Source organism: Crassostrea angulata, chromosome 9 (assembly GCF_025612915.1).
Source record: "Crassostrea angulata isolate pt1a10 chromosome 9, ASM2561291v2, whole genome shotgun sequence".
Taxonomy (NCBI): Eukaryota; Metazoa; Mollusca; class Bivalvia; order Ostreida; family Ostreidae; genus Magallana; species Magallana angulata.
Window position 1 is genome coordinate 36111313 of NC_069119.1, and position 16404 is coordinate 36127716.

The 16404-nt window shown below is 35.4% G+C and overlaps 2 protein-coding genes across 2 annotated transcripts in view; both read left to right on the plus strand.

The window, feature by feature from the left end:
• Window positions 1-3297, plus strand: part of LOC128162315 (uncharacterized) — a 28535-nt gene extending 25238 nt beyond the window's left edge. Inside the window, exons 10-12 of the mRNA XM_052825466.1 lie at window positions 1551-2232; window positions 2674-2864; window positions 3283-3297. Coding sequence (XP_052681426.1) covers window positions 1551-2232; window positions 2674-2864; window positions 3283-3297 — 888 coding nt within the window. The remainder of the gene's footprint in view (window positions 1-1550; window positions 2233-2673; window positions 2865-3282) is intronic.
• Window positions 3298-3353: 56 nt separating this feature from the next.
• LOC128164122 (uncharacterized) overlaps window positions 3354-16404 on the plus strand; it is a 74559-nt gene continuing 61508 nt past the window's right edge. The window contains exons 1-15 of the mRNA XM_052827869.1: window positions 3354-3448; window positions 4971-5132; window positions 5636-8833; window positions 9337-9502; window positions 10120-10218; window positions 11130-11344; window positions 11573-11779; window positions 12376-12506; window positions 12724-12910; window positions 13160-13260; window positions 13882-14007; window positions 14242-14350; window positions 15211-15389; window positions 15638-15791; window positions 16110-16213. Of these exons, the coding sequence (XP_052683829.1) occupies window positions 3370-3448; window positions 4971-5132; window positions 5636-8833; window positions 9337-9502; window positions 10120-10218; window positions 11130-11344; window positions 11573-11779; window positions 12376-12506; window positions 12724-12910; window positions 13160-13260; window positions 13882-14007; window positions 14242-14350; window positions 15211-15389; window positions 15638-15791; window positions 16110-16213 (5217 nt within the window). The 5' untranslated portion in view covers window positions 3354-3369. The remainder of the gene's footprint in view (window positions 3449-4970; window positions 5133-5635; window positions 8834-9336; window positions 9503-10119; window positions 10219-11129; window positions 11345-11572; window positions 11780-12375; window positions 12507-12723; window positions 12911-13159; window positions 13261-13881; window positions 14008-14241; window positions 14351-15210; window positions 15390-15637; window positions 15792-16109; window positions 16214-16404) is intronic.

Here is a 16404-nt window from a genome sequence, read left to right on the forward strand (position 1 = left end):
TTATTCTTCTGACAGCATAAACAGAACCGGCGTACATATCATCAAGATCTCATGTATAAAAAAAAAATAAATCAGAAAAATTTCCAGGGCATTTAAATAAAAAGTAACGGTAAGAAACCCCACATGGAAAATGGAATTACAATTTTATATTAATTTAAATTGAAATCTAAAAACAGCATTTTATTTATGTAAACACTGACTGCCACATGCATCTCCGTACAAACATCTGGAATGTTATGGTCTTATATTTCACAAATTAATTTATCTATATTAATTTTTTGTACAAATCATAAATAGATATCTGAGGTTCATTTATAGAAATGTACTAAATCCTTGTCTTCTCATGACAGTACACAAAATTTTTCTTCACATCAAGGCATATTTTTTCTTCGTAACTTTTATCAACTCTGTACATAAACACTGGCCTAGTTCCAACATTGACCCAGTCACCAGCAGCAATGTGGCTTATCTACGTCAGAGAACAGATGCATGCTGGGGAATAATGGATTACCTCCATAAACCTTTCACTGAGAGTGTTAAATTGATAAAATCTCTTGATTGAAATAAACAAATAGGTAACAGACCTCATTTTTACGTTTCAACAGGCTTTTATAATTTATTAAGCAACAATTATTTTTTTCATGTTCACTTCCTTTAAAGCTGCTTGGTCCGATTTTATATCAAATTTTATGCACGCTTTTAAACGATGGCTATGCTTAGTATATGTAAAATAAAAGACATTGCAGTAGTTTTACCCGTCAATTATGCCAAATTTCAATGAAGAAAAATACGTACAAAATTTGATAACAAAACAAACGACATTAAAAGGTACCGCGTTATTTCGCCTCATGTTAAATTTCACCCCTGACGACGAGACGGGTATGGTTGTATTACGACTTTGACATCGCTTTAAATAAAGGTCGAAATGATCAGACAATTACAAATAAACATGTGTACGTTTTGTTCGCTAATATTTCCAAAGTCTGCTTTCTTTACAATCGATACATAGCATGCGGGTTGAATAACCCCGATCATTCGGGGGACGAAACCAAGCGGTTTCCTTTTCTAAACATTCCCGTGATGCATTTTGGTTTGTTTTTTCGTTTGCCCAAAGAGAAATTATTTTTATTTACTTTGAATATTTCTAACTTTGAAAGGAGACTGATTCTGCTGGTGTAAATAGGAGAAAGTCCATAACTTTCTAAGATTAATGATTTGTATGGAAAAAATTTTGATACTGTAATTACAAAAAAATCGGACCAAGCAGCTTTAAATAAATGTTATATGATCATCTTGCTGTATATTAATTTTTTCTAAAGAGGATTCTGACTATTTAGTGAATATGTTAAGCAGATGGTGGGGTTGTCATTAAATGCAGAGTTAACATCTGCCTTTGCAAGGCAAAAAAAGTGAATGGCAAATAAGACGTGAATACCACCCCTTACCACCCCATTCCCCTAAAATGCCACTGCATATGAAAAAACTAACTAACTTAAAACCTGTTAATCTGCTAAATAATTTTTGTAATATTTTTTGCCTGTTAATTCTAGATTTACCGCCCGTCATGTGGACCAGATCTAACGCAAGCGTTCTGTCACAAAAGCTACTCCTGTATATCGGTCAATGAATCCTGCTACAACCAGCCCAGAGGGAGTTACTGGATGACCAAGTGCGGGCCTGGAACCATCTACAGCCTCGCTGTGGCAAAGTGTGTCAACATGGCGACAGGTTTCGTTGTTGAAAAACCGCCAGCTACTGATTGGTTGCAGCTGCCAATCCAGTCTTTTGGCCTTGTACACGAGTTTCTCTTCAGCATAGCTGAAACCGGAAGACACTTTTACACTATCCCCGACGCCGACCTCTACATCATGGACCCTGGTGACGTAATAGCTATCAAAGAAGATGGCGGAGAATTCGAACTTTTGGACATATCTGATAACTACAGAGAGTTTTATTGGTCTGTAGGCGGAGAATGGTCTAATCGTGACACTCTTGGATATACCATTTCCGGTTCAGGTGTGAGCACACTTTCCGCTAGACACGCCGTAGAAGCGTACTTTGCAATGCCTGTTGGAGCCACATTTAGACACACCTACGGCAGCGTCATGGAGAATTACAAAAATATTACCATCACGGCATCCAATGCGATTACTCAGCCTCCACTCAGTTATGTCCATGAGGTAGAGCTTATGGTCGCCATTAGCGGGGTCATCATTGAGGCACCCTTTGTAGGTAAGACAAGTGATTGCCATGTATCATAAATACATCAACAACAACAATGAAAGTTTTAACACATATATCCATCAAGTGATAAATATTATAGCGACATTTTTGTTATTTATCCGACTCAAGCCGGTGACCTCTTGCTACTTATTGTTGTCGTCAATTGTCCAGTTAAAACAGTGCAGTTGTGTTTGAACTCTCTCAATTAAATATCTCGCTTTGAAGTTAATCTTTATATCAAAGACATTTAAATTGAATTATTTCCTAATTGACCTTAAAAACACATGTTCCATATCGTCTCATTCGTAAAATATCTTATTCTCTTGCTTTGATTTTATGGATAATTTTATGGTTTGATGTTTAAACGATGAATTTCAGAGAAGATATCGTACAAAAATAAAGTGTGCGCTATTCAGTACATTGTCAATTTTTTCACTTTCTGATGCGCAGGAGCAACCAATGACTCAATAGAACTCAACGTTCCACCACATCCGGGGACTAAGGTCATGTACACCTGGAGGTTCGGAACAGGTGACGTCATGCACTCTACAGAGAGGGTGGCAAACTACACGTGGACAGAGGCGGGTGTTTATACCATCACACTGACGGCGGAAAACAAAGTCAGCCACGTGCAAGTCACGGTCAGTTTTATTATTGTAGTAATAAGCAATGTTAAAAATTATACTTGAATTGAACGTGGTTGGTCAAGTGAGCAAATTTAGTGATCGATGCACGCGTGGCTTCTAAAAATCAAAGATGTAAATTGTGACTTCCTTAATATGACGTACTTACAGTCTGCTGAAACATTTGCACAAATATGTATTTGTTGGTCTTTTTTGTAATTTCATATAAAATAATAGAAATGTATCAACATGCATTAAGAAACAACAAAATGATTAGTCCTGAATGAACGATAGGTCATTATCGATAATTTACAAGAAAAGGGTTATCCACGAATTTTTATAAGCTAAAAAATCTTTGACTTTAAATTAAGAGTAAAATATCAATGTAAAGCTTTTGATCGGCAATTTATAAAAAAGGATCATCGTTTTTTTAAAGATGATAAAGATGTAAGACCTGGTTTAACTTTTAGCAATTTTTGACTTTCTTTTTTTATAGTTTGTGATACTAATACAAGACGTCATCATGAATTTGACCGCGGAGGCAGAGAAAATTGCCACTGTTTTCACCGAAGATACAAAAGTCTTCTGGAACATCAGTCAAGGTATATAAGGGGGGGGGGGGGGGGGGGGAGGTTGCGGCCACTTTGAACAGTTGAGGATCAAAGTATAAACATTTGTTGTATCTGCACAAACCTGACAAGAAATGTTGTCAAAATATAAACAACAATGAATACGAGGTTTAACAATTTGTTCTGCAGGCAAATTACACATACAAGACAAGAAAATACGAAAGAAGGTCATTAATGTCCATTATACAACCATTTTTGAAAAAAAGGTTAAAGCGTGCTTATGTAAATTGTAACTTTGTCTTAAAATAAGATAACCTTTTCTTAAAGTGCGCCTTAGTTAGAAAGACATATATTTGTTTGCGTCTAAGGAGATACATTTAAGTTGTATTTTCATTGAAAAATATAAGTATATATATTTTTATAGAAAATTCATTTTTGGATCCCACTTCTTAAAAAAAATTATTTTAATTTATACTGAAAGAAGTGTTAAAGAACAAACAAAATCGAGATTGGTAATATTAAACAGATTGTTATGAATTGACGTCTATTTTTCTTCTATAAATTAAACTGTAACATTGATGAGCAACCACAGGCGTTCTAAAAGTATAGACTGTATGGTTTATTGTTTTCTTGTTCTTAAAATAGATCTCATGCCGACTAATAAAAAAGGGCAACCTTCCTATTTTTATAATCAAAACATTAATGAGAAATAGGTTTAGAATTCTACAATTATAAATATTTTATTTATGTTTCAATGACTTTTAGGGTGTATAATCTAGGTTAATTTAATTAAGGAAATATACATTTGTTTCATTTGAAATAAGGCTTGCTGGAGTATGAGCCCAGTTAGGACATTTTAGGTTCTGATGAGGTTATGATAAAAAATATATCATATTTATTTATATTTCTAATTAAAAATATCCCAAATTTAAATATGCTCAGGTTAAACAAAAAAAAAAAAAATAAGCAAAGTATTAACAGAATGATTTATTTGCTACTGTTATACTTATATTGATTAGTAGTTGTTCTTAAAAGCAAATCCATTTCAAAAATATGATATAAAATTAAAACATGGATAACAATTCAAGTTCGCATTGACACTTATTTGATTTCTTTCATTTTCGATTAAGAATAGTTTAACTACTTTTGATTCACTTATTTTTTGGCTTCCTTAATCGAAAATTGCAACAACAGTGACTCTGGTGCAATTGCGTCTCTGCTTTGAAAAAAAAAATACTCATATAAATGTACTCTCCCCTTTCATCAGATATTTTTGATTAATAAAGTATTAGCAGATACATTGATCGATATATCATTTCTGTATACAGAAAAATATTCTCTCTCGTTTTATTTTCGTCCATTTTGCACTCGTTGTCAGGGGACAAACTTAAAACCGGGCGAATTCCTATGTCTCAATCTATCTTTCTTTATTCACAACTGTCTGGGCGAAGTCAAGACGGATCGACATCATTTGCAAGTGAACAAGGGCGAAAAAATTACCGAGCGAAAATACCCCTGTATGCAGTAATATAAATATCCTTTCTGCATTCACCAGGTACCAATGTGAGTTACCATGTATCGGCGGGGGATGGGGTGGAGTTCCTGTACACCTACCCATTCACCGGATTTCTCTGTGATGAAAACAACTTGAATGACAGCTGTTCCGTCATCTCAGGGGAACTCAACTGTACATCGACTTGTAACGGAACCTCATCAGGTAAAATGAACAATTAATATTTGGACATTCATATGGTACAGAAGCTTTCGGTACATAACAGTTTTTGTTTCTTTTCATAATTTGAAAATAAGCAATAAGTATACAATGTTAATTAAATTTTTTCCAGTAATTTATATTGCTCAAATAAACGTATACGTTACACTGTATACATTCAATGTGTGCATGTTATTTGTGAATTGTGATATAATAATTTTATCATTAGGGTTTCTGATACTATATTGATCAAATTTAAAATCCGAGTCTTATTTTATTACAATGTACAAGTTAAATGCACAACAAACTCTTGTCGTGCATGTAATATGTAAATTGTGACGAAAGTTGCATGCACAAAAGAATTCATTCTTCTATATTTGGTTTTCCATAAAAAATATATAACTTTCTCTATTACGTTTTTTATGTTATACTATGCATTTCTTATAATACACCCTGGATATCCATATCTAGATTTTACAATCTTTGATTTATTATTTACTTGCTAACAGGGTCCGAGGGCTATATCTCTTATATCTACACAGAACCAGACTGGTACACGTTCACGCTTACAGCTTACAACCTTCTCGGCAACAGCACCGTTGTTTTAGACATTCCAGTTCAAATCCCGATTTCGGACTTTTTCATCAACGAAACTGACCCTATTCCCTTCGGTAAAGCAAGAGACGTTCCGATGATAACCAGTACTGGCACTCACACTGAAGTAACTGTAGTAATGAACGGATCGATGTTAAACACTTCTTATTTTTACTGGGCTATTAGATGTGGAGTGGCCATTATCAACACAGTAAATTATGACTGGGCAGGCTATTATGTCATTGAGGCAAACATCACTAATCTTGTCAGTCCTGTTCATACCTTCAAAAGAGGTGTTTGGATAGATTTTATGATAACCAACTTGTCCATTATAAACGATCGACCTTTTGTGCCGGTCGGCGAGAACACGACGTTTGATATCGGTATGGACTATTGTTCTCGATTTAACACAAGTTTTATGTATGCTGATGGTTCTCCTCTTGAGTTCCTGTACCAAGACTTGCTGATAAACCCATTGCGGTATAGTTTTTCTCACATCTTTCTTGCGCCTGGTATTTACGGCGTCAACATCTCAGTGGTTAACCCTGTTGACTATCATACCAGCATCCATAACGTATTTGTCCAGTACCCAGTGAAAAATGTGGAGGTATTTATGACAACTCCGGTGAGGCTCGAACCTGTAGAAGTCGAAACTGTCAAATTTGTATTGACTTTCATAGGCGGTGTTCCTCTGGCTACGGATGCAAGCTACTACGTAGATTTTAACGACAGTACCACTACAACTGACCTTTTTGAAGAACCTCCAGTAATAACAACTGAGGCGCCGACGGTTGAGCCAACAACAGGACTGGATTGTGTGGCGTTGTACCAGCTTCTGCAACAGTCCTCTAACTCGTCTTGGGTGGAGATTACTAACAGTACCAATGCTACCACAACTGCGCTAATGTCTAGAGAAGATTATCAGCTTTTGTGTAACAGTTCCATTGTGACAGAATCCACGAACTCCACCACCACGCCTGCTGTAGTCGCCACAGCCCCATCACGATTAGATGGTTTCTTTGAGATAATCTTCTACCACGACTACACAATTTTTGGCACATATAATGTGTCCGTAAACATTTCTAACTACGTCGACTTTGAGTATTTTCCACTGATTCTAGATGTGGATGAACCAATCTACGACCTCGATTTTACGCCTTCTCCCGTTTATGTCGCCATCAGAACGAACTCCCAGCTTGTCGTAAGCATGTCGTGGGGTTCTCGTGCCGAGTGTACGATAACGGTCGGTGATGGGTCTCTGTCTTATGTCTCACCCTGCGATCGATTCAACTCTATGAGTATTTCACACAAATTTGACAAAGTCGGTGTGTTTAATGCTGTTGCATCGGGAAACAATACAATAAATAGCCAGCTAATCTCTTCATCTCTTGGACCCATTATTGTGCAAATTCCAGTTGACGGTTTCGAAGTTATATGTATTGTTTGTGCAAATGTTATTGGTCCTCCAAAATCTACAACATACAACACAAAAGTAAACTTTGAACTGTTGTTTCAAAACAGCAAAGATAGGCCTACCAACGCATCCTATACCATTGATTTCGGCGATGGAACAATAACGCCTCCACAGGAGCTGCCAAAAACGTTCTACGATGACAACATTGGTGGCGTAAAAGCAATCGTTTTTCCTTTTCATCATTTCTACTTGAGAGGTGGAAACTACTCAGTCACCGTAAATATCTGGAACTTGGTAAGCAACGTCAACTATTCCTGTCTCCACGATCTGTACGAAAGGATTGTAAACCTGCGAATAACCGTCTACGATCACGACCCAGATACGGGAATAACAAAGGCTGGGGGAGGTGCGAACCAGAATTACTTCGCCTTGGAACATCAGGTTCTGTTTGTGGCTTCACACGACAGAGGATCCCATGTCACATATCACTGGGACTTTGGCGATGGATCTGGATTATCCTCGATCTACTATGATCAGAATGCTTACCATGAATACACCGATGATATAACATATAATGTTATTTTAAACGCAACGAACAAATTTGTACGATATCACGCCAACGCTGCTACCACAGTTAAAATTCAGAGAGGATGCTTCAACATTGCAATTTCGACCGATGATCCCCGATCTAAAAACACAACTTTTGAGTATCAGGTTTTCCCGGGCACTGTTGGTTCTGATGCTTGCTACTTCTTTGACTTTAAAGACGACACATCTCTTCCAAATCGCTACCTGATGTTCGGGGATACTTATTACTGCAAGCGTATTACGGAATGGAGCAAGTACTTGAACGACCCGAACAAAGTGTTCATTTCCCATCCCTCTGATCCTTGGTACGATGACAAAGTAGCCAATCCTGACGACTACAACGTCACGATGTATAACATGTTCATGTCTGAAGGAACATACGAAGTGACCTTAGAATGCAAGAACTACGTGTCCCACACGACCACTGTTTACAACACAGGTGTGACAAAGGGACCATGCTGGTGGCCATATGTAAACCTCACAGCTCCAAACGTCTGCGAGCCTCCCAACTGTGACTCTTCCAATCCAAAAATGAGGAATGTTTTGAGGTCTGAACAACTCACTGTGTACTCTGATGTCATCATCAATTGTACATCGACGAAGGTGGCCTACTATTCCTGGTCTGTTTTTAAGATCAATGAAAAATTTGAAAATGAGACTGAAATTACTGATCTTGGAGGAGCAGATGTGTACTCCATTGGCGCAAGGTATCTGATCGTTGAACCTCGAATCTTAGATTATGGTCTGTACAGATTTGAATTGAATGTCAGTATGAACGAACTGATTGGGATGTATTCCATTGATTCCACCCATCTGAGAATCGTACCAACTCCTTTGATAGCCAACATCGCAGGGGGCGACTTTCTTCAGGCTCAGTGGGGAAGCGAGTTACCTTTCATTCTTGATGGAATGGCAGAGACTTTTGATCCAGATGCGTCACCGGAAGACAAAAGTGGCATGGAGTTTATTTGGCTCTGTAAAAGGTTGTGTGAGGACTGGCCAACTTTTGATGACAATTTTGACCCTAAATTGCCTTCTTTTACTCACAACTGTACATACCAAGATGATGCTGACCGCGGGTGTTCAAAGATTGATTTGCTTGATTCACCAGGTAAGAATAATACAAACCACATGTTCAGACTGTACCCTTAAAAAAAGGATGAAAACAATTTAAATGTGTAAATACATCTCTATTTAGCATAAAGGATCTGAAATTAAACAGTCTGTTTGCATAATTACAGCTAGAAATATTCAGACCATCTTTGTATGACTACATATATGTAGGATTTAACTTTCTTATATATATATATATATATATATATATATATATATATATATATATATATATATATATATATATATATATTTTCAAATCAACGCTGTAGAATTCAGATGAATTTCAAAAACAATGAAACAATGGTACTTTAATCACAACATTCAGAGTATACTGTGGTTTCATCAATATTCGTTGAATACCAATTTTCGTGGATTTCGTTGTTAAGCTGATCCGCGAAATTAAATGTTCATTGAAGTTCAATTTCAACTATCAATTTGTATTGATTTGATCATTGGCCACGAAATTACGTATCCTTGAAACTGTGGTTTGATTTACAGGAAAATTACCGAACGCATCAGGCGGAATTGCCAAGATCTTCACAGGAGAAATGTACGAAGATGACTACGTAGACATTAGAATGATAGTCAGAAAAGACAATCGGCAGGCTGAAGATGACCTGGTGTTGTCTATTACCATTGGTAATCCACCGCGGATCAACCTCAAGTAAGATATGCTGTCCACTTTTATACAATAAGATATTTACAGGAAATCATGTTTATAACAATGTTTTCATTTGTTATAAGCTGTCTATTCTTCTTTATATCTAAGAAGATATTTAAAGTAAATAGCAAATGGAAGATAAGCGATTTAAATTAGTTAAAAGCGACACATTTTAATACAATTATGTGATTAGGTGATGAGACCAACTTTGCTGTGATCATGAATTCGAAATGATAAGCCTTTCAGCTGTGATTGTGTTGTACTGTATATTATAAGTGTCTGAGAAATTATCCATGGCATTAAGAACAAGATTGCCCTTGAGGATCTCATTTATTAACTCAAATGTGTGGCGTATACTACCAGGGTTATTAGTTTTTCTTGATTAAACGGGTGATGATTAATTACTCAACATTTTAACTCCTTTGATCAAGCAAATATAGAATTACACCACACAGATATCCTATATTTATTGTCTGATATTTGAACTGGAAATTGTATATCTAAATTTAATACCAAAAGACATGGAGACCTTATCTTGTGTTAATTAAATGCCATGTTCTGTCATGTATGATTAAAATAGCAATATATGTTTTTTTCGAGCAATATATCGTTATTTATAGGTGTGTAACAAATTGTGGACCAATGATGAACCCCACTAGCAGATATTCTCTGCAGTCATCCATTGATGGCTGGACCAGAGGTGCTTTCTTCTTCTATAGGTAAAAATATGTTTAACTGTAAAGCCCGTTTGCTTCATATTTTAGGAGAGCTGGGTTGTTGTCGCAATATAAGATTATATTTTAAAAAGTCTTTTGTTTTTTAAAATTATTATTTCTTGGAGCAAATTTTTTGGTTTGGCTTAGACATTGTGAAAATAATAATGACTGTGTTTCTTGTTCAGTGTGGTGTTAATGAGAGGTACTTAAGTGAGGGATACTCACAAAATAACAAAAAAAAGATCACCAGGAAATACATAAGTAACTTATACACAGTATTCCCTTTGTTTCATATAAAAATTCAGTTGCCTCGTTTTAGCCTTATTCTCATGTTTATTATTTAAACTTTGTAGCCACCTACTGTCACTGATTACGATATATCTTATGTTAAAATGGGTTAAGCATCTAAACAAATTTAAGACAATAAAAAATCTGCTCGAGACGAAAAGCTGTGTATAAAGTGATAGGAAATTGTTAACATTTTAAAACTGAAATTTCGATTTTTTCTTTACTAATTGGTAGTTTATAGCCAAAACTATCCTAACTAAAATTTTATTGAAGATCTGATGATCAAAATATTGATCAAATAGCATCCTTTAGGTGTAATGGGACACTTATTGGTATATCATTGTAGATAGCAGTACATGTATATTGAAAACAAAATACTTTCATCGTCTTAGAATTTTAAAATTTTACAGTATTTGACAATATAATGTTTTAACAATTTTTTGGTAAACCTCTGCGTGATTTTTACGACTTACAGATTCGTAGTTAAGCTCTAACTCATTGCGCCACGCTGTTACGTAATAAGGGTTGGGAAAACATTTCTTAAACATTTCTTAGTTCTAAAGGAAGTACGTCACAATAACGAAGTGTCCCAGACCATCTTAAACGAAAAATTGAATTATTTTCAGGTGGTCACTTTACGGTGTACCATGGGGGGTGAGGGACCACTTTAAAAGGAGACGGTTGATCTCGGATACCCAGTGGATCCAGAAAGCCACCACAGGCTCCGAGGGACCACACATGTCGGTGGACCCGGTGGTAGATATCTTCACCACAAATAGTTCCTACAGCTACTACTTCTCTGTCAAGAGTTGGAGATGGGGGACCAGCGAATCAAACTGCGGTATGTTTAAACAAGTGAAATTATTATAATAGTTCCTACTTCTCTATCAAACTTGGTGGTGGGGAATAAGCGAATCACACTGTGGTATGTATTATGTTTAAACACATATCAGATAGTTCCTACTTTTCCGTGTACACTTGGAATAAGGGACCAGCGAATCGCACTGTAATATGAACTATACTTTGTAGCTAATTGTCAAAGAAAACCACTTTATTTTTTTTAATTTAGGTATTTCGGAAATAAACTTCAGAATCAATGAAAAACCTACGGCCGGAATTGTGTCAGTTTCACCCAAAAGTGGAATTGCATACGTAACGAACTTCTCCGTGTCGGCCAGTGGTTTCTATGACTACGAGGACCGGTCTCAGATGCGCCTGTACAAGTTTGGTTACAAGTTGTACGAAAATGGACCCATTACGTGGTTTTATGAAGGAAGTAAGTGCTACATACTGTGATGATAATATGACACATAATCACAAAATGGCTGACCTCTGATCGAAACGACATTTTGTTTTATTAAAAGGATTTTATCGACGGCAACATGTAGCTTATTTCATAGCCGGAATAGTAACAGAGATGATATGTAAGACAATCATTTCTTAAAAAAGAAATTGAATCCATTAAAAATGTTCTGTCATGAATATCATTAATTACACATTAGTCTCGATGTATATAATTTAAATGTATATTGATAGCAGAAAAACCCCTAAATGTCAATATTAGTATGTGTCACTGATATTACAAACGGGTTCAAATTCATGGCGGCCAATTATCATTATAATTCAATATCCACCAGTTCTAGGATACGTGGTTTTTAGACAAGTTTGTATTTCTAATGACTTAAAGACACCTTAACATAATTCGTTGAGAATGTAATTTCGTTGATCAAAGATGGCCACAAAATCCACAAAAAATGATTCCCACACCCACAAAAAAATACAAAATAGGAGAAACAAAATAAGACATGATATGTTTCTAGGTACATTAAAAATATGCATACCAATTTAATATTTCTGTCCTTTGTTTTACAGCAAAAAGCAACAATGAAGGATTCGAAAACCCATTCCCTGACGGTCTTGAGTCAGAAAGTTTCATTGTTTATGTGATCGCTAGAGCGTATGACAGGAGTGGTGCTTATGCTAACGGATCCTGCCAAGTTGTTGTATGTTCAATTCTAAATAAAAATTTAAAACTGAAACTGAGATTCATGAATTTGCAACTTGTATCATGTATTTTGTATTTGATCGTGATCACAATAGCTCTGTTCGAGAATCCTACTATAAAAAATCTATTGTATTTTTGAATGTAATGTGATAGTTGATTATCTGAATATTACTGTGTTTGTATATATTTGAATTTTATTCCTATTTTGTTTAAAGGTTCATCCAGCACAGCCTTCAGATGTGAAGAACACAATCGCCATTGCGACTAACCCTGGTGGACAAATTGACAAATACCTTATTGGGGCCGACATAAGGTTAGCCCCCGTGTCTTTAACTTTGGCCAAATTTCTAAATGAGGAGGCTGATGGGGCACTGTCGGCAGCTCAAATTGTGGAGACAACTAGTAAGCTCATCTTCATCGGAAATATTAGTAGAATGAAACTTTAAGCTTATAATAATAACGCTAACAACAATGTTTGGTTTGCGACAATGAAGCAAACGAGCTTATAATGAATTCACGCGTTTTATGTTTTACGTGATTTAAAACCATTTAGAACCATTAAAATAGATACCATTTCTCCTTGTGCATTTGGCATATTAACACTAAACATCATATAACTTGAAAAATAATTATTTAAAATACACTTTACAGCTTCCATTGCTGTTGCGCAGAATCTGACAGAAGCAGAGCGTCTGGCCATGGAACAAGAAATGTTAGCCCAGCAAGCAGCAGAAAAAGACCATCGTATCCAGGTTATATATCTGTTATATCTGTTATATCAGGTTATTTATCTGTTGATTACTAAAGTCAAATCAAAAACATTCAAAATAAATTTCTTACTTTAACGTTATATTAAATTGAAAGCAAAGTGTATTTGAGCTTGGTTCATGGTTGTACTGGAAAGAAAGTCGGTTTATATAAAGAAAGTTCTGGATGAATTATAATGGTTTTTCTGAAAGACGTGGAAAACGTTTGCTGATATAATTGCTGTTTAACGAACCCGATTTAGTTTGAATAAAATAAAATATAGTTCTAAAAAAATAGTAAAAAGTGGCAATAGATGTTTTTTGCCTTTTTCTGCTTGATAAATCTTATGAATGATGTATGACTACCTTAGTGAAATGGACTAGGATCTTTTATCGAAGATAAAATCTTACCAAAAAATCTTGATTTATTCTCGAATCTGTATTTAATTTCATATTTACTACATAAAAACAATTGTGTTGGCTTTGTTTGATGGTTAAAGTTTCCTTTCATTTAAGTAATAAATATGTAAGTAACAAACGAACTTAAATATTAAAACAGCAGGTTTGTGAAAAATTAATATGTAACCTCTATTACCTTTCTATGAAGTAATTTTGATATTTCTTCAGACTCGGGCTACACTAATGAATGGTTTCAAGAGAATCAATCCAACAAATGTAGAAGCTATGCAAGGAACGGCCGCCGCTCTTGCGCAAATGTCAGTGAAAGAAGACGAGCTCACCGCTACGGCACAGGTAATGTCACGTGTCTGCACGTTAAAAAAGACATTTATCAATAAAAATGTTTGAAAACAGAGGGACAATTAGCTCTAAATTTCCAATTCTCCTACACCCATCCTAATTATTAGCAATAAAAGCAAGACAGACAAACAATCAATTATGAAAAGATTTGTACCTACCTGCAATAGGCAGAACTTCATTTATTAATCAAAAAGATGTCTTTTTTCAATCCTTTTGTATCATAATCAGGAGGATGCAGCCAGTATTATGGAGGACTACGTTGTCAAACTAAGGAACCAGTCCTCTCTCTCGGCAGACGATAGAGAGGATGCCACATCCAACCTCATAGCAGTTATTGGTAAGACCATGAAGCCAAACCTTCCAATATAGGGCCTATTTCCTTCCTAAGACCATATAGCCAAGCCGTCGTCTATATCTCCTTTGTTCTTCTTAATTATAACCAAAGTTAATACATTTTAGTCATGCTTACTCCAATTCTACTATTTTCATATTTTGTCAGGATATGATATACCCCTTTTTCGATTAATGTGGAGCTGCTATTGCTATAGTTTGTTACTGGTTTCCTTGATGGACAGTTTAAAAATCTCAACGAAACAATTGTCATTAGTTATATGTCACCAGACTATGTCAATTTTCCCTGCAAACGAGCAGTACTGCTGTTACCATGAAGAAGACTACAGTCTTTAAATGATATATATTGTTTGGTGTAACTCCTTATTTAAATGATTGCACGCGGCTGTGAAATAAATAAGCTACTAACCTTCTAAAAAGACAACTCGCGTTCTTATGTAAAGGCATCTGGATTTTACTAAATAAAACAGAATTTTGGAAGCAAATTTATAGTTGTAAATAACCACAGATCTGAACACTTTCTTGTTGACTGCCTAGCCTCTCCTAAAAGCAAATTAAAATCGACACCTGCTCTTATTTTTGGAGAAAATATTTTTCAATGTACATTGAAGGCCATATAATTGACTTTTATTTTGAACAGTCTAATTCAATTCAAGTTATTTCTTTATGTTATACAACTCATCAGAATACATTATATTATATAAACATTCTGTAAATTAGGTTCTATAGGCGAGTGGACAGAGGTAGAAGATGAATAAAATAAACGTGAACGTTTAAAAAAATATTTCAATGGCAAACGTCTTAGTTCTTAATTTGTAGGTAACATTTCATATGTATTTTTTGTAGGAAACACAATGCATGCTGCTGGACTGACAGCTGAACTGGCGGAAGAAGAAGGCACGATGCTGGCTAACATGATGGACGCGTCAGCGGGGGGCGTGGTCACCACGACACAGGCTATGACCACACTGTCTCCCGAACAAATCAAAGCCCGACAGGACGAGCTACTGAACCAGAAAAACAATGTATGTTTATATGTATAGAGAGAGAGATAAAGAAAAGATAGAAAGATAAAGAGGAGAGAAAGAGAGAGAGAGAGAGAGAGAGAGAGAGAGAGAGAGACTGTTTTCTGTAAAAATAAATGGAGGCCAGGCTCCTCTACATTTGGTTGTATTTTGTGAATATGGAACAGTTTGATGAAAATTAGACATGTATTATACATGTACATCTTGCAATAATGCACTGTTAACATAAATGCAAACTATTATTTCAGGCTGAAACAACTTTCCTTAGGCTTGAACAGTCGTTGAACAATATCATCGACACGTTGGGGAAATATAAAGTCGTTAATGAAAAGAATGCCGTGGTGGAATCCCCAAAACTGAACCTGACACTGGCCAAAACAGAAACTAAAGACATGAACTACAGTAAGTAACCTTATCGAGTACTTTATTATTAAAATATTCTGCATTTCAAAGCAATCTTTCTAAAAATCAATGATCAATTTCACCATATTTGAAATTTTTTTGATGCATATTATTTTATCGTGTCAAAGATTTGAAAATTACATTTGGATCGTTAAAAGTGCTAATTAGACTGATTTGGTTGATAGAAATGATAACAAATTTGGGCAAAACGCTGTTTGTAGATGAAATAAATCAATGAATAATAGTTATTTTTATTTAGTACGCGAACTTCATTTATTAAGTTACCTACTTCGCATAAACAATTCTTATGAATGTTAGATCCCAACTTTGGCGTGGGAGGTCTTAGCGGTGTTCTTCTGCCAAAGACACAAGCTATCTTTGGCGAGGAAGGCAATGCAACAACTTGGTTTGTGGAAACAGAGGTAAATTTATTTCGATTTTGTCACCTTCTCTTTTTCAATTTTAATTTTTAGACTGCAGAATATATATGTTAAGACTGATTTATGATTTTTAGTTAATTTAAAAAACCACAACAAAATGAGTCACAGAAAAAAGGACGTTTGTTCTGAGAAATTTAATTATAAGAAGGCGGTATTTTTATACTTCCGCAAGT